Here is a 22,801-nt window from a genome sequence, read left to right on the forward strand (position 1 = left end):
AAACAGCTCGCCTGGGTGGCTCAGTTGGTTAAGTGTCTGACTTTTGATTTTGGCTCAGGTCATGATCTGATGGTTTGTGGAATCGAACCTCATGGGGCTCTGCACTGACAGCATGGAGCCTGCTTGGGATTCTCTCTCTCCATCTCTCTCTCTGCCCTTCCCTGCTCTCTCTCTCTCTCTCTCTCTCTCTCTCAAAATGAATAAATAAACTTAAGATTTAGGAATGAAGTTTTCCTAACAGTTTGTGGTGGGGATAAAAATGGTTTTTGCCTAGATGGTTCTTTCATGGATCAAAATCCAAATTGGGGCATGTATTTATTTTTCCCTTTTCTTTAATTTTTAAAAATTTTTTAAATGTATATTCAATTTTGAGAGAGAGTGACAGAGCAGGAGCGGGGGAGGAGCAGAGAGAGAGGGAGACACAGAATCTGAAGCAGGCTCCAGGCTCCAAGCTGTCAGCACAGAGCCCGACGCGGGGCTCAAACCCATGAACCACAAGATCATGACCTGAGCCGAAATTGGCCGCTTAATTGACTGAGTCACCAGGCGCCTCTATTTTTCCCCTTTTCTAACCCAAAGGTTAACACCATTTTAAGGTTTTATTAGTTTTGAGTACATACTGTTTGGCAAAACTCAAGTGATCATTTCCATGCCCATTTCATTTCATTTTCCTCTTCCAGTTCCCTGGTTAACAAATCTATCAGTCATTCTGAGTTGATCACTGAGTTTCATCTGCCTTTTGAAGACAGGTACAGAACCCAGCATGCTGCTAGCACTGCCCCCTGCCATACCTTCTTCAGAAGACAGGAGCCAGGAGTTCTCAGAAGTCTGGGGGTCTTTGCTCTTAGGGAAAAATAGTATGACAAGAAAAAGAAGTCCAGAGAAAATTCAGACTTAATTTATTTATTTTTTGACAGGAAAACATTTTGCAGAAAGTGGTAATGACGGCTTTTGCAGACCGCACTGTTGTTACAATAGCTGTAAGTATTGGAGACAGGCTCGTTTATTCCTTTTTGGTTTTGTTTGATAAAGATTTGATAATCTTTATTTTTTGGCAATTCAAGTATACGTATATTGAATGATATATTTCTCTTCCAATGCTTCTGGATCTGTGAAACACACACACTTATACACAAAGCTGTGCTCTGAAAGCCTGTATATTGTTGGGGTTTTTTTCCAAACTGCCTATTCTACCTACCTCCTCTAATGATGGGATATCCTAAATCTAAGGATTCTAACAGGAATGGCTGTGGTTTTTCACCAGACACAGATGGTAATTCACATGGGATAATTCTCCTTTCAATAATCTAATCATCTGATGAGCAGTTTCATCAGCAAAATTCTTCAAAATGACTACCAATTATGTTACTACTTACACTTAATTTCTATGTTTCTATTCATTTAACTGTTTAAAAAGAAAGAAGGCAATGAGATATAGCTGAGGCAGATACTTTCTCTGAGCACCAATAAAATTGAAGGATTGCTCCAATCTTTGTATTTGTCATAGCTTACTTAACGTAGGCCATGGTTTTCTTCTTCCTCTCTGCAGGTGGATGGCTTCTTTCTCACATGTAGGCTTAATGTTTAACAAAAACTTTTTTAAATGAATCACCTGGACATTTTCCCTCTTGCTGACTCTTGTCTTTCCATTTCTCTTTTCTCTCCAGCACCGTGTCTCTTCTATTTTGGATGCAGGTCTTGTTTTAGTCTTCTCTGAGGGTATTTTAGTGGAGTGTGATAATGTTCCAAACTTGCTCGCCCACAAGAATGGCCTCTTTTCCACTTTGGTGATGACCAACAAGTAGATCGTCATCAGCTCCTCTGCCAACTAGCCCATCTCTGGTAGTTATCTTAGTGGCAGCCCCTTAGTCAGGCAGGGCCAATTAAAGGGAGGGGGATATGGTGAGGGAACTGCCTACAGCATATTCTCACACAAATCAGCTCAACCTGCTGCTTCAGTTATGTTCAATACCTAATGAAGCACATGCATAATTTTAAACACACACACACACATATGCAGGAGATAGTATTTACAAAAACTTGAGAACCAGATTTACCTCTGTCCTAAGGACCAATTCCACTGTTCTTTGAAGATACATTGTAAGTGTCCTTAAAACCACTGTACATGTTCCTTACCTTCCCTGAAAACTGCATTTATGTTTTTATAAAAAATTATTTATGTTTAACCGTTGAGTACCGGGAGCTATGTATGAAGTGCTTGTATGTTTCCATTTTTGTGAATGATGCACGGGGAAAGAGCACCCTTTGAAGTACAGCTTTTCTTAAAGTGGCAGGAAACGACTCCCATCAAGGCCCACCTGCTGTTCACTGGGCCTAGGTAAAGAAAAAGCCATTTTTTCCTCACTTTCCCAGTGAACTCTGTCCTGGAGGAGAGTTACCTGATTAAGTCTTTCACACTAGAGTGTGAAGGATTTAGTGGGTGAGAGAATTACCTAACTTGAAAAATAGTTCCCTAATATTTTCAAAAATTTTCTCTGTGGAGAAGGTTGGGAGATATTCGGGAGGAGAAAGAACTTCCTGTTGCCCCTAATGGGCAGGTAGAGGGGTGGAAGAAGCAGACCCTTGCTTACTCAAAAGATTAGTTTTCTGTCTTCTGCATGAAGCATGGTATTGCTGAGTGGCTCCATTTAGTTCACACCTACAAGATTATTGAGCATAATTTGTATGTTTTTAATCTTTATTTATTTTTGAGAGACAGAATGAGAGACAGAGAGGGAGAGAGACAGCGTGTGAGCGGGGGAGGAGGTGAGAGAGAGGGAGACACAGAATCCAAAGCAGGCTCCAGGCTCTGAGCTGCCAGCACAGAGCCCCATGCAGGGCTGGAACTCATGAGTCGTGAGATCATAACCTGAGCCAAACTCGGACGCTCAACCGACTGAGCCACCCAGGTGTCCCATAGCACAATTTGTATTTTTAACCAAAAACTTATGTTCTCTTTCTCATCTGTCTACATTCACTGAATGCTTTTCATAGACTTCTGTATCTTTCATCCAGTCTTCATTTCAAGACCACTAATGTGGTCATTTAGGATACCTCCCCACCAGAACACAGAGTCATGAGTAGGATGAATTACTGTGGAACCAACTTCTCTTAACAGACTCTTAACAGAAAGAGAACACCACCAACTTGTAGCAGAGTCTTGTAGAATGAGTCTCAGCTCTGTTAACAGTTACTATTCTTTCATCCCTGCTAAAAGCTGTTCTGTTAATTTTGTTAACTGTAACTGAAAATAGTGAAAGAACTTCACAAGATAAGTTTCTTTGGCTTCTAAAAGGAAGCCTTCATGCCCCCAAAATAGTGCATGACATTTATTTTTGAAAGTGATTTATTCTTCACTCTTAATTAATATCTCTAGAGCATTTTGTAAATTGCCTCAATGCTATTATAATTGACACCACACTTTCTCAAGTAAAAATAATTTTGATTAATGGAATAGACACCACATATATTTATTTCTGTTGGCCAAGATTTTTCTATGTTTTTATTTTTATTTTTTTAAGTAAACATTATTTTAGTAAAACAAGGCAATGTTTATAATATTCTATTTATGGATTTAGAGGCCAAATTCTTTTTTTAGCATCTATGATAGGATGGCTGAAGAATTAATCTTTTTTGGAGGGAAAATACACAGCAAATATTAAACAATTCATTAACCTTAAGTTTATTTTTTCCTAAATGCATGGGTATACAAGTGACTCTGATCTTCTTTCAAAGATAAATAAACATTATCCTACAAATTTTGGTAATTCCTAAATATATATCATTCATTACCAATATTCAGTGAATGATAGTTTGTTATGGATGTTGGAAATACTGGTACATGTTCTAAGCTGGCCTCTTTATTATACTCCATATATGTCTTTCTTTTCACCTCTAGCTGTCCACTTATGACTGCTTTTCTGAAAGTGTAAGCATTGAGACTACTCCATCTACATGGACCAGGGCAGAAGATAGATCTTTGCCCCGGGATGATTTTAGGTTGGACTCTGGGTTGTAAGGAGAAGGAACTTTGGAAAACTGTGTATCAGATAAACAGATGGCTTTTCTGGGTTCGGCATTCCCATCACCATGCTGATGTTTTGACCTGCATAGTCCACATCCAGTATGGTAACCTCGAACCATGTTTGACTATTGAGCATTCGAAATGTGCATAGTCCAAATTAAGAGATACTGTAAGTGTGAAATACACTGGATTTCAAGGACTTAGTACTTACAGAAAAATGTAAAAGATATCATCAATAATTTTTAAATTGGTTATATATTGAAATATTTTTAATATATTGGCTAAAACATATGATTAAAATGGATTTCATGGGATGCCTTTCTGGCTCAATCCATAGAGCATGCAACTCTTGATGTCAGGGTTATGAGTTCAAGCCCCACATTGGGTGTAAAGCTTACTTTAAAAAATCAACTAGATTTAATATAACTTCAAATAGATCTCACCTGTTTATTTGTGCTTTAAAAAGTGGCTTTTAAGAAATTTAAAATTACATGTGTCTCAGATTTGTGGTTCACATTATATTTCTATTTCACAGCACTTATCTCACCAAAGGAAGTAAAAAGCCCACAGCACAGATTTTTTCCTTGTAAATTTTAAAAATAAAAAATAATAGTGGCTGACATTTAGTATTTGCTTATATGAATCAGACAAGGTGCTGATTTTTTTTACATGGTTAATCTCACTTGATCCTCACCACCATTCTGCAAGGCAGGTACTTTATTATTACCATCATTTTATAGATGTGGAACTTGAAGCATACAAAAGTTTAGTTTGTTGATCAGGATCGCACAACCAAACAGATGATGAAACCAAAATACAAGTCCAATCTAACCTCAAAGTCTATGCTCTTAACCATAATGCTAATAAGGGTATCTTATCCTCTTAGATACCAAATACTCCCTACAAAACAGTTTGATAGCAGGATGGAAATACCTCATGCTTTGAAGTTAATAAGCCTGGTTTTAATGCTGGTTCTGCTACTTACTATCTGTGTGATCTCCTGATTTTGCTTTATCTCTATGAACCACAATGGTCTTGCATACAAAGCAGAGAGAGATAACACCCACATTTGAGGAATGTTTTGATGATTAACAAGTATGTGTGAAGCACTTAATGAATAGCATATGCTCAGTAAGTGATAGCTTTTACTATTATTAATTACTGATCCCAAAGCTTCTCTCCAAAGGGTACCAGGTGAAAAGAGAGAACAAGTGTGTGGCAGTGATGTGTAAAGACTAAAACATGGCATGTCTAAAGTCCTGGATAACCCATTCTAACATTGCATGCCAGAATGGATTTCCTCATATTCTGTTCCCAGAATTGAACCACCTTCCAAGGTTCTTCAGATGAGTGTTAGCCCACAAATTAGTTGACTCTACACAAGAGATCATTTTAGTGTAGACTAAACAATAACCCACCTGGTCCATGATGGTTCTTCTTATCATTTAATTATTTGACAAACAAAATTAGCCTCCTTACACATCCATGAAAGTGCTGAAACTACTATATTAGCTACACTCAATTGAATACAGCCCATCCAAAATCCAGTCACACTGGCCAGCATTTAAAAGTTGTGTAAATAATGATATGTTAAATAAGACAGAAAAAGAGGCTGTGTCTCTTGCACCTCCTAGCGCCTCGAGATAAAGAATTGTCCCCGAATAATCAATGAAATATGCATATTGCATAGCTTTGCCTGTGCCCTGAAATCTGTAACAAATACATGTTCTTTTTTTCCACTCACAGCATCGGGTTCACACTATTCTGACGGCAGACCTAGTTATTGTGATGAAGCGAGGAAATATTTTAGAATATGACACTCCAGAAAGTCTCTTGGCTAGAGAAGATGGAGTTTTTGCTTCTTTTGTTCGTGCAGACATGTGAAGGGATGTCTTAAAACAATACGTGGATTTAAAATAATGCAGTCATAACCTATTTAATGGATCATCAGTGTGACCTTCATGAAGTGGCATCTTAAATTTTTACACTTTTGTAACGCTTTTTTGTTGTGTTGTGGAACTTTGTAATTAGTAACAATGTCACTTTGCCAATGAATACCATATTTGCTATGTGGATACTTCCTTTTTGTTTTACTTTCCAAAACTTTACTGCTTAATGGGTTCATTTCTGATGTTTTTCTAATGATTAAGCCACTTTACCTTTAAGAGTAGCAGGTTGTATTAAAACATGTAAGCTACTTTAAGTGGTAAGTCAACAGCTATATTTTCTCATAATTTTAAGTCTGGTAAATATCTCTCAGGCATAGAAGTTATCATGAGTATTCAGTATTATTATACTCTTATTTGTAAGAAAATATTTTCCTTTTTGTTGGTGTCTCCAGATATTATTGGAGGAGGATTAAAAGGACAGGTTTTCTAAAAGTGAGAAAATAAAACACTCAAATTCATTATCTACTGTATGTGAATATTCTGTGTTCATTAATATTAGTAATACTCATGCTTCCTTTACCAGTCTTCTTTTCTCATCTAAATTGTTTCCTGTTACCAAGAAGTCACCACATTTATATTAGCTTTGTAAAGCCAAAGCCTTAACTGGAAAGATCATGAAAAGAGTTTGGATATTTGAAAAATTATACTCAAGGTTCCATTTTCCCCTGTCTAGTATGGAGAGAGTTCTTAAGGTATCAGGTGTAATGTGTTTTTTTCCAGAGTAAAGTTCAAAGAGTAAATAGATTCAATCCTTGAGTGGCAGCCCAGCTAATGCTGTCTATGGTTTAACTCATCATTAGATGTGTTTTTGATTTTGAGCCCTAAAATTCCACATTATTCAAGATTCAGATTTATATTTGCCTATATAAATATATATAAAACAAGTGTCTATTTCAAGGTGGAAGAGTTTATCTCTTTTTGATATTTATATACAGTGGTGTCACACATGTATCCATTTTGCTCTAATTTTAATATACATGTAAAAAAGAATCAAAATGTCATTTCAATATTAATATGCATGTTAGGAGTGCATCAAAAATGTATAGAATATTACTGTTATGTTTTACTTAAATATAAATTAACAAATTTTAAAATACCAAAATTTATCTGCACTGTCATGCTAGTAGTCAAAGCTTTCTACTATAATTCTGTGCCCACCTCGTATAAATATCATCGATTCTCATATGAGGATCCATATGCATTGTTAGATTTTGAAGAATTATGACTGGTGGAGAAAAAGAATCTGTGCTCCCTCCCTACACTTCTTGTTCCGTTTTTTGTATTGTGTACTCATTCTTGGGAAATCCGTAATACTTATTTATCCAAAATATATGACTGGGCCTTCACCTGAATATAGAGTCCTGATGTTTACCTAGTAAGCTCCACGGGGATGGACAAAATGTCTTATGTTATTTCACTTGAATTGTCATCCATTGTTGTATATAGAGAACTTCACTGGAGAAAAATCCTCTTATTGTTCTCTGAATCCTAAACAAAATAGAGTCAATAACTATTAAATTGATCTATTTTCTAAAAATTCTACCAATCTCCTCCAAGTATTTCTGGCATGGAAATGTTTTACAAGGCTGCATTTACATGGTGCTTGCTATCAACTTATAGCACATTCTCACAGGAAATGGGGACTTACCCATAAAAGTGATTCCTCACAATATTTGTAAATTATACTGCTATACCAACAACAGACCTGTAGCTAATTACACTAAACCAAGAATCATTCTAACACCCAAGTGGTCACTTGTTCCCTCATAACTTTTGGTCCCTTAAGTTCAGTGTTTGTTTACAAAACCAAACTGACTGAATAAAGTCAGGGATGATTTTTTAACTGTTTAATCATTTATTATGTTATATGTTTGATCTATTGAATGTAGAAATGACTCATCTTGAAATGCTTTTTTACTAAATAAGCACACATCTATAAAAGATGAGACTTAACCAAATCAAATTTTACACTCACAAATTTTACATTTAGTTAACCAAAATTAATGTTATAAATGTTAAGTCCTTAATATTTGATAAAAGTAATAAATGTATAAAGATTTATGTGAAAAATAACAAAGTAACTGATATCACTGAGAAATTAAAAAATTTCTTTTTTTAATTTTTTATTTATTTATTTATTTCTAGGAGAGAGAGAGACAGAGAGAGAGACAGCGTGAGCAGGGGAGGGTCAGAGAGAGAGGGAGTCACAGGCTGAAACAGGCTCCAGGCTCCAAGCTGGCAGTCAGCACAGAGCCCGACACGGGGCTCGAACCCACGAACCGCAAGATCATGACCTAAGTGAAAGTCAGACACTTAACTGACTAAGCCATCCAGGCGCCCCTAAAAAATTTCTCTTAAAGGATTGTACACCCTCTATTTTTATGCTACTATTCATAATCCATTTAATAGTTAACTTAGCTCTAGATTAGATACCAGAAGACTGGTATTTGAGTTCAAGTAGCTGATATTTGAGATCTGGGACCATGTCTGTTTTGTCTTTCTGCCCTTTGCATTTAATAGTGTCTAGATCACAAGTGTAGATGATTGATCATTGATTATCTCACCACTAGCCATGTGCCTAGTACTATGGATTATTCTCTTCACCCTTTGCATTATGTTTATTCTACTGTGAGAATATACTGGCTTGGTATTATATAATAAATTACCCTTTTTCTTTGCTTGATTAAATAGGGTTATTATTCATTCACTTATGATATCATTGGGTATCAACCAAGGTGATCAATAGATGTAAATCAACACCAATTGCTGAGATATTACCCTGCTTTGACGATTTTGTTTCACAGTCATGCACTTCATTAGTTTTATATATAGGTCCTATGTGGACGGTTCCATTAAGTGAAACAGCTATATCAATAAATTTTATGACATCTCTAATGAAATGGCTAAATGTCTGGACTTTTCCCTAAGGTTTACTGATCAAATTTTATAGTTGTCTTCCAATTTATCTTTTATCACTTATTTTGTACTACATTCTTTGGAGTTCTGTGATCTATAGTACTATGGTAATTCTCTATTGACTTATCTAAAGTTAAAGGGAATCTTCTAACCTCAGCATGTTAGCATAAGAAACAGTAGTCAAGAGGATGGATCCTGTAACTTAACTTTGATTTCTTCTTTAGTAATTACACATCATTCACAATGGTTTTTCTCAAGCACTAGTAAGGGTCACCTAGGTCAAACTTTCCAATGAAAGGGCTTGTATTCTGGCAAGTATCAGATGAGATTCATAACTAGCCAAGTTTGGGAATCACTGATCCACCTCACTTTTTGTTATGTATAACATGGAGCCAGAGGTAGTGAAGGTGATTTTCACATGCTTCCTCTCTTTCCTGAGATTACCTTGTTCCAGATGTCTAAAACAAGCCTCTCAGTGTCATTGAGCGAATCCCTTAGTTCCATCATCAAACATATAATTAAATGAACTGAATCTTACCTGAGAAGATATAAGCTGGGTTTGAATGCTGTTTTCTTTTGTTTTTTGGTTTAATCAGCAATATGGAATGTAAGGGGAAAACATCTTCACAAAACTGCAAAGCTTCCCCTCCCCACATCTGAATTAGGTGTTGAATCATTTGTATGTTATTCTGCTGAATTCGAATCATATTTCCAAATGTTCACAGCCCATAAATATGAGCAGTTTGGGTAGGTTTCACTATGATGCCTCACACTGTGGAAAGAAGGTGAGTTATCTGTGATGATTAGTCCCCTTTCCGGCTTCACATTTTTTTCTGCAGGTGTTTGTCATCATTGCTGATATATAAAGGTTGATATATTCATTCTATATATCTACTACATAGGATTTAAATTATTTATTTTTATATAGATAGTAGCAAATCTCCCTTTGCCATTCAAACCATGGTCACCAGTGCCTTCTTCCTAAATTGGCAAAACGTCAAAGGAATTGGGGTGCCTGGGTGGCTCAGTTGATAAGCGTCCAACTTTGGCTCACGTCGTGATCTCACGGTTTGTGGGTTCGAGCCCCGTGTTGGGCTCTGTGCTAACAGCTCAGAGCCGGGAGCCTGCTTCAGATCCTGTGTCTCCCTCTCTCTCTGACCCTCCCCCATTCATGCTGTCTCCCTCTCTCAGAAATAAATAAAACATTAAGAAATGTTTTTTTAAAAAGTCAAAGGAATCATACCTGGCTAAATAAGTTAATTGGCTCTAAGAAGAATGCTCTCTGTGAACTTCATGCCACCAATCATCACAGACCATCTCCAATTATACACTACATACTAATGACAAAGAGCTTTGCTTTCTGACCATTATTTTTATCACTTAATCTTCCCATTGCATAAAAGAAGTAATGTGTTAATATACAGCAATAGCACAACACTTCTTGATGCCACTCCATTCTCATTTTTCTCTTAGAGCTCCAGTATGCACTATTTATGCACATTATCAGTTATTGTTAAGTGAAAGACTATTGACCTTTAATATTATCAAACTCAAGTGGATTTAGACCAGCTCTTCCATATCTAGGTATTTGCTCTTTGACCCATAGTAGTTGGAGCTTTGTTCCAACCCTAGTTAAGGAAGGAACAATTTAAAAAATTAATCTTTCAGACACCCAAAATGTTTATCAAGTCTGAATGTAGACATAAATAGAATTCTCAACTGTTTAAATTCTTAAAGCATACTGTTAACCCTCTTTCAAAGATTACAACCTATCTTCCAACTCCTCAGGACATGTGCCTGCCACCTTCCACATGCACATACATGTTCACCTTTTTTCTGACTGTCTTAAAGAAGAATAAAGTTACATTGCATACTAATACATATGCATAGATAAGCTTACAGTGGCTGGCATAAAGAGAAATTCTTATAATCACAATAACCTATAAGTGTATCTTCCAGCCCCAATGGCACCTTAGGAGGACATTTCACTTCTAGATAGATCATAAAATGTGTTTCCAGTGATATGAAATTCGACATTTTTTTCTATTTTAAAATTAACAATGGCAACATATTGCTGGGTTATATTGAGCAGGCTCTTTTTAGTTCAACAAAGAGATGATAATGGTTGTCATTGAGGTAATGAACTGGGCAGGGCATCTGTGAAAGAAAGGCTGCTATCTCCTTATTAAAGAATGCTACATGAAACCAAACTTCAGTTTTTCATCTTGAGTAATAATGTTATGAATATCATGCTATGTGTTCACCTTTGAGTAAATAAAGTGTGATTCAAGGAGATTGTTTTTCAGGGTAGCACAAAGCTTTACAGTATATTAAAAATAGTATAAAATCATTTTTAATGTTTATTTTTGAGAGAGAAAGAGACAGAGAGACAGAGACAGAGAGTGAGTAGGGGAGGGGCAGAGAGAGAGGGAGACCCAGAATCTGAAGCAAGCTCTAGGCTCCTAGCTGTCAGCACAGAGCCTGACGCAGGGCTCGAACCCATGAACTGCGAGATCATGCCCTGAGTCGAAGTCAAGACGCTGAACTGACTGAGCCACCCAGGTGCCCCTAAGATTGGTATAAAATCTTCTGAAATAACTATCTTCATTTTACTTATCTTACAGGTAAGGCACTGAGATTAAAATTTAAACAAAATCACTCCCAAAGCACTGATCTATCTCCAGAGATGGCACTTTAAGCACCAGGGGATGGGAGTGGAGAGACAGGGGTGTATTGAAAACACACATCTGCATTGGAATCTAGGGAAAGCAGAATTCTCAGATCTCAGGAGAAGTGAGGACTGAGTCAGATCTAACATCTGTCTAGGGGCAGTCCACTCCCTCAATTCCTTCTCTGTCTCAAGCTTCTCAGGTTCCTTCTATGCTTCTGTGCATTCTATCCTTCCGGCCACTTCTTTCTCACTTTGCATGTAGCCTTTACCAACCACTCTTACCTCAAATGAAGGCTTCAAGCGCCAGAGCCCACAGTTATCTCCACTTCTCAGATTGTCTGATTCAAAGTATCAACCAAGGAATCTACTGTGTTTAGCTCATCTTTCTATCTTATGTGTGACTAGACAACTTTGTACTGCTTCACTTTGGGTCAGGGATTGACCTTTGGTCTAAAAAGCTGTGGCCAGACAGTATATGCCAATTGGAAGTAATGTTCCTATGCTGAGGAAAATTTAACACAGGCTGGAGAGTGATGTGAAAGCAAGAATACAAACCAAAATCACAACCAGTAGTTTCAGAAAAAGAGTGATGATACCAAGCTGGCTACTGATTATTTTCATTTGGAATAAAAGAAAAAAACTGAAGGGAGGGAGACCCATTCTTCTATCACGTGAGCAATAGAGTGAGCTGGTTGACTAAACCCTTTGGACATTCTTTACATGGTCCCACACCCTACCTTTGCTTCAGAGCGAGAGGGAAAGTCCAAAAAAGAATGTAATTTTCTTTTAACCAAGAAAACAAAACAAAATCTCCTGCCATAAATAATCACCTCCAAACATTGACGTTTTAAGACCAAGTTTTATTTCCCTGTGGGAATGACTGCATAGCTCACAGCCTGTGAGACACTTTCTCACAACCGCCCATTCAAAACAAGCAGCAACACCCACCTAGAATTGCACTCTCTCATCCATTTTAGGATCTTCAACATGTATGACAATCACAAGCATACTTTAGATAGAGGCACCAATTCCTCCCAGTGACCTGTCACTCTCAGACACTTGAAAATGCCAAGCACTTGGCCCAGGCATTGAATTTGCTGTGTCATTGGCAAACTGGAAAAGAGAGGTGGCAAAAGGTTGTGATTTGGGAGACAAGATTTCACCTGAAAATAAGACCTTCTTTTCTTTGTTCTCACTTGACTTCTAGCATGTATTAAATTCAGTAAAATATTATATTGGAAACACAAGGCATCTAGGCTTTCGGCCAGAAACGTAGGGAAAAAATTAGCAAGCCTAATATTTCATGAGAAATTCTTGGCTTAAAGAATATTTTAATAAAGCTTAGTCGTGTGTGCCAATAAAGCAGAGAGATGACATAATGACTTATGATTTAAATATCGTATCCTTGTAATGTCTAGTACCATCTTATATCAAACAACATGAGAGAAGCAAAATCCCAGGGGAAAAGAAGAGAAGAGCAATGTAAAATCAATTCAGATATCAGTAGAATGCATATTGAATAACCCATTTCATTAAAAAATTTGATGAAAGAATAATTACAATGAACAGGATGAGCAGATATGATGTGACCGTTTTAGTATCATCTCATTTAACCTTGACAAAAAATTCTACAAAGTAAACATTATCACTGTTTTATAATTAAGGTTCAGATTGGCTAAGTTGCCCAAGGTTTAGTGGAACAGAGATTCAGGCAATTTGACCTCAAAGCCCACACTCCTGGCCATGCACCATACTAGACTGATGATTCAATTAGCAAATCCATGGACTTTTCTTGGAAATAAATGATTTACATGATCTGTGGTATATAATAAAGAACAATATGTTAGTCTATGGAGAATATATTGAAAAAGAACTGGATGAGGAATTAGAAAACTTGAGTTCTAGTCTTGGTTCTATCACATATTGGATGTGTGGCCTTGGATTAATTATTTAAAGCCTGAGTTTCCATGTATTCATTTAAACACACACACACACACACACACACACAAACACACACACACATATGATAACTACTCTTCCAGCTTCAGCGAGTTTTTGTGAATCTCTAATTAAATGGTGGTAAAAGAATTTTATGATTTGAAAAGCACATTCTGACATGAAATGTTAGTTTTGAAAATCCACTACATATACCACATCTTAATAGTATGATGTGGGATTATTTTTTAAGTCACAAAATAAGCTTTCCCCCCCCTCATAAAAAGTTGATATGATTCCAACTTTACAATGATGAGACAATATATTCAAGCTGAGATATTGCATGAAAATGGCTCTAGAATATTGATAGCCATGGGGTTCTGGAAAGAGCAAATGCAACATCAGTCTGCAGGGGTATAACCTAGATCTCCTGGAAATGAAAAACAAACAATAAAATTAATTCACATTCAAAATTAAAACGACATAAGAAAATGAATCACCATGAGGAGAAGCAAGAGACACAAGAAATAGAAATATTAGCACAAGAACAGAAAATATTTTTATACTATTTTTTAAGTTTATTTATTTTGGGGGAGAGAGAGAGAGACAAGCAGGGGAGGAGCAGAGGCAATTCCAAGCAGACTTCGCTATCAGTGCAAAGCCTGATGCAGGGCTCGAACCAACAAACCGTGAGATCATGACCTGAGCCGAAATCAAGAGTCAGATATTTAACTAACTGAGCCACCCAGGCACCCTAAGAACTAGAAATATTAAATATTAAAACAATATAAAAGAAATTTAAAAATATGTATGTTTGCCAATAAGGACGTGAAAATGTATTCATCAAGGAATGCAAATAAAAACAGCTAAAACTACAAAGACTAGCAATAAAATGACTAAAACTACAAAGACTGACCATAGCAGGCATTGGTGAAGTTGCAACTCTCATACACCACTTAAGAAAGTGTAAATGGCACAACCTGTATGGAAAATGGGCAGTTTCTACTAAGGCTAAATATGTGCCTATACCAGGACTCAACAGTTCCACTCCTGGGCATGTATCCAAGAGAAATGAGTGCTTATGTCCACAAAATGACTTGTATAGAAATGTTCATAGCAACTTTATTCATAATATTAAAAAAAAAAACCAGCTCAAATGCCCATCAACAAGAGAATGGATAAATAAATGGTGGTTTATTCACACATTGAAATACTCACATGTAAAACAACATAGCCAAATCTCACAAAAAATTGAGCAAAGGAAGACAGGTACTGAGGAGTACCTACTCTATGGGTCCATGCATATAAAGCTGAACAACAAACAAAACAGACTAATGATGAAATAAGTCATAATTGTGTTAGCTCTGGTAGGGAGCAATTACAGCCTGGAAAGGAGTTGCAGGAAATCTTCTAGAGTGATGGACATCTTTTATGTCTTGATCTGTGATCCATGCAGTGGTTACATGGTGGTATGCACAGGCTTTTAAAAGGTGAGAGAAAGTAGATTAATTTAGAATAACCAAATAGAACTAGTAAAGTAAAAAAGAGCTATTAAAATTAAAAACTCAGGGCACCTGGGTGGCTCAGTCAGTTAAGTGTCTGACTTTGGCTCAGGCCATGTCTCATGGTTCATGAGTCTGAGGCCCATATCAGGCTCTGCACTGACAGCTCAGAGCCTGGAGCCTGCATCGGATTCTGTGTCTCCTTCTCTCTCTGCCCTTCCCGTGCTCACACTGTCTCCTTCTATCTCTCAAAAATGAATGTTAAAAAATATTTTTAATTAAATTAAATTAAAAATTCAATGGACAGGTAAATAGCAATTAAGCTTAGATGCTGGACTTCTTTCCATTGGAAATAGACAGAAGGTACGCAAAATGCAGCCCAGAACAAGCAGATAGAAAATATGAAGCATAATGAGAAAATATGGAGAACAATATTAGACATTCTGAAACAGGTGTCTCAGAGGGGCAACAAACAAACAAACAAACAATGAAGAGGACTGAAAAAGCCAAAAACTATTCCCCAAAAAATTAGACTCAGATGATTTAAAAATTATTGCACTTTCAAGAAGGAGTTATCCTTATTCTATTTAAATTATTCTGATCCAGAGAGAAGGAAAATGTATCAGTTCTTTTTACAAAGACTCATAACATTCATCCAAAACCAGGCAGAGAGAACACAGAAAAAAAATACAGCCAGTCTCACTTATAAATATTTATGCAAAAATCCTAAGTAAGTATAGGCAAAAACAACTCAGCATTATATCAAAATAATAATTCGCCATGACCACATGCAGTTTATCTCAGGAATGCAAAAATAATTCAACATTTTTTAATCTGGTTACTTAATTTACCAAATTAATTGGCCTAAGAAGAAACAAAAAGATAGCTTTGACATTTGCTAAAGAGGCATTTTATGTAATTCATTAGCCATTATTAATTTTTAAAAACCTAGATAAGTAGAAAGAGCACCTATCTACCTTAAAATTATAACTACGTAAATTACATATTCTGGAATCATTGTCTCAAAATCACTAAGGAGAAGAGCATACCTGTTGTCACCATTATTATCCACCATTGATCCAAAAATATTAACAAATGCAAGTTAAGAAAATATTAAAATAGTTATAGTGATAAGTTAATTAAATACTAATTAAGGAAGCTATCTCGAAGTTATAATTTTTTAGAAAACATAACATTTTAAGTGTATTGGCCTGAGCTAAATCCTTTACATCCTCACCTAATTTTGGCTCCACAACTCTGAGAGGCAGATGTTAGTGTCTCCATTTTACAGAAGAGGAAATGAAGTTCAGAGTGATAGAGTATGTTGCTCGAAGCCACCAACTCAGGAAGAGGCAAAACTGGCAACTGGTCCACATCTTTCTGACTCTAAAACTCCGTGAACCTAAACAAAAGGTTACAGTATATTTCATGCATCTTTCTCAGTTCTTCCATTAAAAAAAAGACTGACCCAGGGGCTCCTTGGTGGCTCAGCTGGTTAAGTATCCAACTCTTGGATCCAGCTCAGGTCATGATCTCACAGTTTGTGGGTTAGAGCCCCACATCAGGCTCTTCACTGACACTGCAGGGCCTGCTTGGGATTTTCTCTTTCCCCCCTCTCTGCTCCTCCCCTCCTCATGCTCTCTCTCTCAAAAATAAATAAAGATTAAAAAGATTTTTTTAAGTGACCCAACTGCATAATACATTTCTGTAGGTTTATAGAAAGATTATATCCATTACTCCATTTGTTTTTTAAGTTTATTTACTTATTTTGAAAGAGAGACATAGCGAGCAGAGGACAGACAGAAAGAGAGGGAGAGAGAGAAAGAGAGAGAGAGAGAGAGAGAGAATCCCAAGTAGGCTCTGTGCTCTCAGCAAGGAGCTGGATGCGGGGCTCAAACCCACAAACCACGGGATCATGACTTGAGCTGAAACTGAGTCAAACACTTAATCAACTGACCCAGACGCTCCTTACCCCATTTATGCTAACAATAAATGAAGTAACTTGGCATTTTAAATAAGTGCCAACTTTATTACAAATGCCAACTATTTAATTCTGATATAAACCTGTTTAGAAAAATGACTTTGTGAAAGCTTTTCTGGCACAGATAATTTTTACCTAAAGGAAAATCCAGGTCATTTAATAGCAGGAAAAAAACCCTGGCAAATGATCATGAAGTCTAAATATCATTTTAAAACTTTCAAACTCTATAATCCCTTCTGCAACTGGCATTTTTGAAGGTGGCAATAAGGAATCACCCTACGAAGAGCTCTGGAAAATGTCAGATTTCCCTTTCCAAGCACCCTATGAGTCACTGATTTTCAAAACATTGTGACGTGAAAGCTTAGCAATAGATCAGGACATTGTTGGGAACTGCTCTTTCCCTAAGAACTTCAGGGAAGCCTGTGAAGAGTTCCTACAGCAAGACAGATCCCAGGCTCGTACAAACTTGCCTTTCTTTGGCACAAGAATATGGAAGCATAATTTCACGGCCTGGAAAAACGAACAGTGACAGCCACTATTCCTCATCTTCTCTGGGAAAGGACCCTGCCCGTGTTATTTAGTACTACCATTTCGTGCTCTACTGCAGAAAATAATTGCCACGGGTACTCTCCACTTGACTGAAGGAAACACTTTTCTCTTGGAGACACTATTATAGTAAAGCAGACATGTTGATTTCCTGGGTCCTTATTTTGTTAGTGTCTTGGCTGGCTTCTTTTCAGTTCCCAGTGTCTTGATTAAATTCAAGAGTTGAGGAGACTCAACTTGTACTAACCAGTACAAGAGTTGGTTAGTTAGCACTCCGAAGGTCAGTGAGGTCTCAAAAATAATACTCAGGTCTATAAAATGACACGAGCATGTCTTCTTTTCTCAGTCTTAGGTTAGGGAAGATAGTTAACTAATAGTAAACTATTAGGAACCTCTGGTTCTATACTTAACCCCCTTCCCACCTTCACACCCAACTCCGAGATCTTTTCGACCGTCACCAAACCAAAATCAGCATTGCTACATTAATAAGAACTGGCATTTGCTATGTACTTATAACAGGCTAGTCACTATCTGAGCACTTTATATGGACTGTGTCATCTTGTCCTCCTAACAATTCTATGAGTTTCTTATACCTGAGTGGGCAAGAGAATCTCCAGGGGAACTTTTAAATGGACTTTATTTTATTACAAGTATTTAAATGTTCTCATTAAAGATATTTTCATTTGGAGGCCAAAGTTTTATATCTTATTCTATCCTTGCTCAGTAAAAGCCTAGAAGGGCGTAAAATAGTGTTACCAGGTGTTTCTGATGTAGCTGGAAGATGGAATAACAACCATCCCTTTGAGATACTGTCCAGTGAGAAAAGCACAGGATTGGGGATCAGATGTTTTGAGTTTGTTTGTAACTTTTCATCTACTAAGTATTTGCTATGGGGTAAGTCATTTCGCCATACTTTAATAGAGTCATGTGTAAAAGGAAGAAAGCAACCCAGCATATCTGTATCAAGGATTAGGTCAGTGTTTTTTGGGGCCTAGGATATGCAGACTCTCTATTCTTTGGGTAAATGGAGAGGTGGATAGAGAAGTGAATAGTCTTGCTACCCGCCCCCCACTTGTCTGTTTTTCCTCTTTTCCTTTCTGTATTTGACCTTGTTTCTGTTCTTTGAATACATCAAACCGTTTCCTTTATACTTGCTCTTGAGGTGCCTGAAGAACTCTTTCCCCCATTGATCACCTGCCTAATCCTTCCTTCAAATTCCACCCTCTTAAAGTGGCTTTTTCTGAGCCGTATGTAAAATTGTCAATTTCTGGCTCCTGTTACTTTCAATACTTATCCTGCTTTATTCTCCCTACAAATCTTGACACCACTGATAACTACACAACATATTGCTCGGTTACTTGTTTGCTAACAGCTTTCTCTGCAAGAATGCCTTGGCACAGGAGCTTTGTTTTGTTCACCTAGATGTATATTAAAAGGTAGTTATTATTATGAATGCCTCCCTCCTGACTTGTGGATCCACACCTGTGAGCCGGCATAAGTTTGAGGAGTTGCGCATGCAAGCTGGGTGGATTCTTTTTCATGAATGGCACTGATGGATATCCTTGAAGAAATGGGGTGACCTAATTTCAAGGACAGTGAGGCTTTTTGTTCATAAATAGATACATATCTCAAAAAGAAATGGTCTCTAAACTCTTTGGAACAGATAAGTAAGAAGAGTTATACTGTCATTGCCATTTCATGATAACTCAAAAAAAAGTGAGACTATAACATGCTGTTTTGATTACTAGTTTATGTAAGAGTTTTATTAAGCTGATTCCCAAGCAATGTGTTCCAAAGTGGTTTATATGAGGACACTAATAAGGCAGCGTACCAAGCAAATAGACCAACTGTTACTTGGGCTGCTAACATGAATCCTTTCCATTGTCATGCTGAAGACTCTCCAAACTCTTACATCTAATATGGCTCAGGAAATCCAAGAGTTTGAAATTCACAATCTAGTCAAAGGCAAGCTCATTAAATGCAAGGACTTCACCCTTTATCTAGAGAGTACTTTCAAGGATTTCACTGATTTATATTCAATAATCAAAGCTGCAGAAAATTGGGAAAAGCATCAGCCTAATACTTTCTCCACTTGTTTGAAGGCACCTGACAAACTTTGTTTTTACGAGAATTAGGAATTGCAGAAACTTCTTTATTTACAAATAAAATGCTCATAGGGACGAAAAGGAACCTAACAGATATTTACTTAAAAGTGAACAGATATCCTTGAATTGCTTCCCAGTCGCATAAATTCCTCTGGTATGCAACATGAGCAGATTCTAACAGAATTCTTAACATCTTAAAGTCAAGAAAATCACAAGATTTTAAAAAGTTAGCTGTGTTCTAAACTTATTACTGGTCTCTTCAAGAGTGGAGCACAAATTAGTCTTCACTAATCAAAGAACAAACAGGAAAATTATAGAACAATAAAGAAAACACATGTAAGTTTTAGTGGATGACAGCAAAATAATGAGTAAACAAGTAGACCAATAAAATAAGCCTAAAGTAGTAGATGTGTTCTTAAAACATTAATTCATTTCTTTAACAAACTTCTCAAAGGTAAATTTAAATGTTCACTATTTGGGTCATAACATGAGAAGAGGAAGATCAAAAAGAAGAGAAACTAGATATCAAGCAATAATAAATACAGCTGACTCTTGAACATTTGGGGGTTAGAAGTGCAGACCCCACATACAGTTGAAACTTCACATATAACTTTCGACACCCTCAAAAACTTTACTAATCACTTACTTTAACTAGAAGCTTCACTGATAACATAGTTAACACGTATTTTGTATATTATATGCATTACATACTGTATTCTTACAATAAAGTAAACTAGAGAAAATAAAATGTTATTAAGAAAATCACAAGGAAAATACATTTACAGTGCTGTACTGTATTATTGGGGAAAAGCTGCCTTTATAGGACCTGCACAGTTCAAACTCATGCTGTTCAATTGTCAATTGTATTTCTCTGTCACCACAGTAAATAGCACAAGTCAGTTCTGACTTTTCCCTCTCCCACTACTGATTCTGTGTAACATTCCTTTCGTATATATTTGCTAATTAGCCCTAGACTGCAATTCCTTTTCTAATTAATATAATAGTTTCCAGTATCCCCTTCTGCCAATCACCGAGCTCTGGAGCCCATGGGACTCTACTCAGAAATGTAACTCTCAAAGCCATCATAGTCCCTGCTTCCTGATCAATCCTACTAAATCAGGCTCTTACTATGTTTTTTCTAATCAAAATCTTTTCATGGCTCACCCTTATGCACCGAAATCTGCCCAGAATCCTTGGTTGAGCATTTACGGCCATCTACGCATTTATTTTCAAGTCCCCAACATGGTTTTCAGCCTTACCTTTTCCACACATTGATTCCAAAGTATTTTGTTAAGACCTCTGTCATTTGAGCTGTGGTTGACTAGAGGCTTCGTTAGGACCCAGTGGTAAAGGACTCCCAGCCCTGCCCTCTAGCAGCTCTCATTTCATGGGGGTTGAGTGGCATGGGGACAAGTACATGAATAACCCATGTGTTAAGAAGAGTGGTGACCAAGGCTGCCCAGCCAACACTGAACACAAGTGTCCAATCCTGCCATCTTGTTGACCTTGCTTCATCAGTGGTCATTCATTTAGTTTCTGTTCCTAAATCAGAGCCCACTCCTGCCAATGTGCCATAATTTTGTTCATGATGTTTCCTCTCTGTGGAGTGTCTTGCCTGCGCCTTCCTTCATATCCCAAATACATCTGGTCCAAAGACTGGATTAGATGTCAATTCATCCACGAAGCTTTCCTTATTGTCTTTGTCTTAATATCTCTGATTTGAATTCCTATGGCAATTTGGTTGTATTTCCTTTTCTCATTCTGATCACATCCTTGCTTGTAAATTTTTGAAGTTTATTATCAAAGTCCCATTTCTCTTACAATTGTCTGCCTCTTCAGAACAGCAACTATGATTGTATACACACACACACACACACACATATATATAAACCTACAAAAAATAAAAAGCCTTTACAAAATAGGTGTTCAATGAATATTCCCTGAGCTAAAATAATAATAGGGAATAAGTTGTACACCAAACTCAATTGTAAAATAGAACAATAAGGGGATTAACATACAAATAGATCTCCACACGCTTGCAGTAAATCTATGACTTAAATTACAAGAAAAATTGACATGAGTAAGGAGGAGAGCTACCACTAACATACGGCATCCCCAGGCTGAAAGGGGTTAAGTTGATCTATCCACAATGGGAAGAAAATTCTTCATTGCCTTTATTAAACACTAATTTTAGGTCTTTTGGAAATTAAATGAACACACTGTTTATGCTCCATACACTTTCTGTCCTGAGTCTTGGAAAATACGTGAAATTTCCAAGAATTAAAGTTTCCATTAACACAAGTGCCAAATCAGGAGGCCTGACCTGTGGGAGAAAGCACATTTGTCTTTGCTGGCTCCTATTCAAAAAGCTATAGAAAGATATTTAGTGTATAACCTTTCTTGTGCGCAGTTGCTCTGTTTTATCATTCAGACCATCTAGACAAGAGAGAGAAGCTGCAACATTTCAGAAAGCAACCAATTACTGAAGAATGGCCGTTTGAGTTCTAAGTGCTGACAGCGATTCCTGTTGGTGGTAAACTTTCTCACTGGAAGAGACCCCCAAATGGTTTGTGTGGGGTTTTTTGTCTGTTTGTTTGTTTTACTTTCTTCTCTCTCTCTCTCTCTCTCTCAATCTCTCTCTCTCTCTGTCTCTGTCTCTCTGGAGTGGGGACGTCGTAGTGTGCCTGTGTGCGCGCGCGCGTTTAACCTCCTAAGCACTAGCTTTGGCTGGTGAAGAAACGGTTTACATACTGGGGGTTTCAGAACACCTGTATCATCCCTACTAGATGGAGATTTAATGTATATAAATGTGTGTGCACACAGCTTGAACACCTCAGAAAACTGTTTTCTGATTTCTATACCTGGTTTTATTCAATCTTAAATTGCCCAGTTATCTACCCAGATTAGAAAATGAAAAATAAATTCTCTTTACATCAGTGAACTTGCATCCAGCGAGTTCTCTGTCCCGAGCGGGGAGCCTTTTAAAGACTCGCGAATCAAGCAGGAGGCCCGGGGGTCTCGGCTACTGGAAGAGAGCCACAGGTCCCGCCCTCTCCTCCCCACCCCACCCGTGTTGCCCCTCCCTCCGGCCAGCTCCCTACCTCCGCGGGCTGAGCCTGCCCCCCACTCCCCTCCCTTCTCCGACTCGCCAGCTCCGGAGATCTGGCGCGCG

At 37.3% G+C, this 22,801-nt stretch overlaps 1 protein-coding gene across 2 annotated transcripts in view; it reads left to right on the forward strand.

Moving 5' to 3' along the window:
- Positions 1-6,434, forward strand: part of ABCC9 (ATP binding cassette subfamily C member 9) — a 133,366-nt gene extending 126,932 nt beyond the window's left edge. For both annotated transcript variants that reach the window (XM_039238595.1, XM_039238596.1), the window contains 2 exons: positions 918-980; positions 5,771-6,434. In XM_039238595.1, the coding sequence (XP_039094526.1) occupies positions 918-980; positions 5,771-5,908 (201 nt within the window). In that variant the 3' untranslated portion in view covers positions 5,909-6,434. The remainder of the gene's footprint in view (positions 1-917; positions 981-5,770) is intronic.
- The last annotated feature ends 16,367 nt before the right edge of the window (positions 6,435-22,801 follow it).

Source organism: Hyaena hyaena, unplaced genomic scaffold (assembly GCF_003009895.1).
Source record: "Hyaena hyaena isolate Hyena2069 unplaced genomic scaffold, ASM300989v1 scaffold_143, whole genome shotgun sequence".
Taxonomy (NCBI): domain Eukaryota; kingdom Metazoa; phylum Chordata; class Mammalia; order Carnivora; family Hyaenidae; genus Hyaena; species Hyaena hyaena.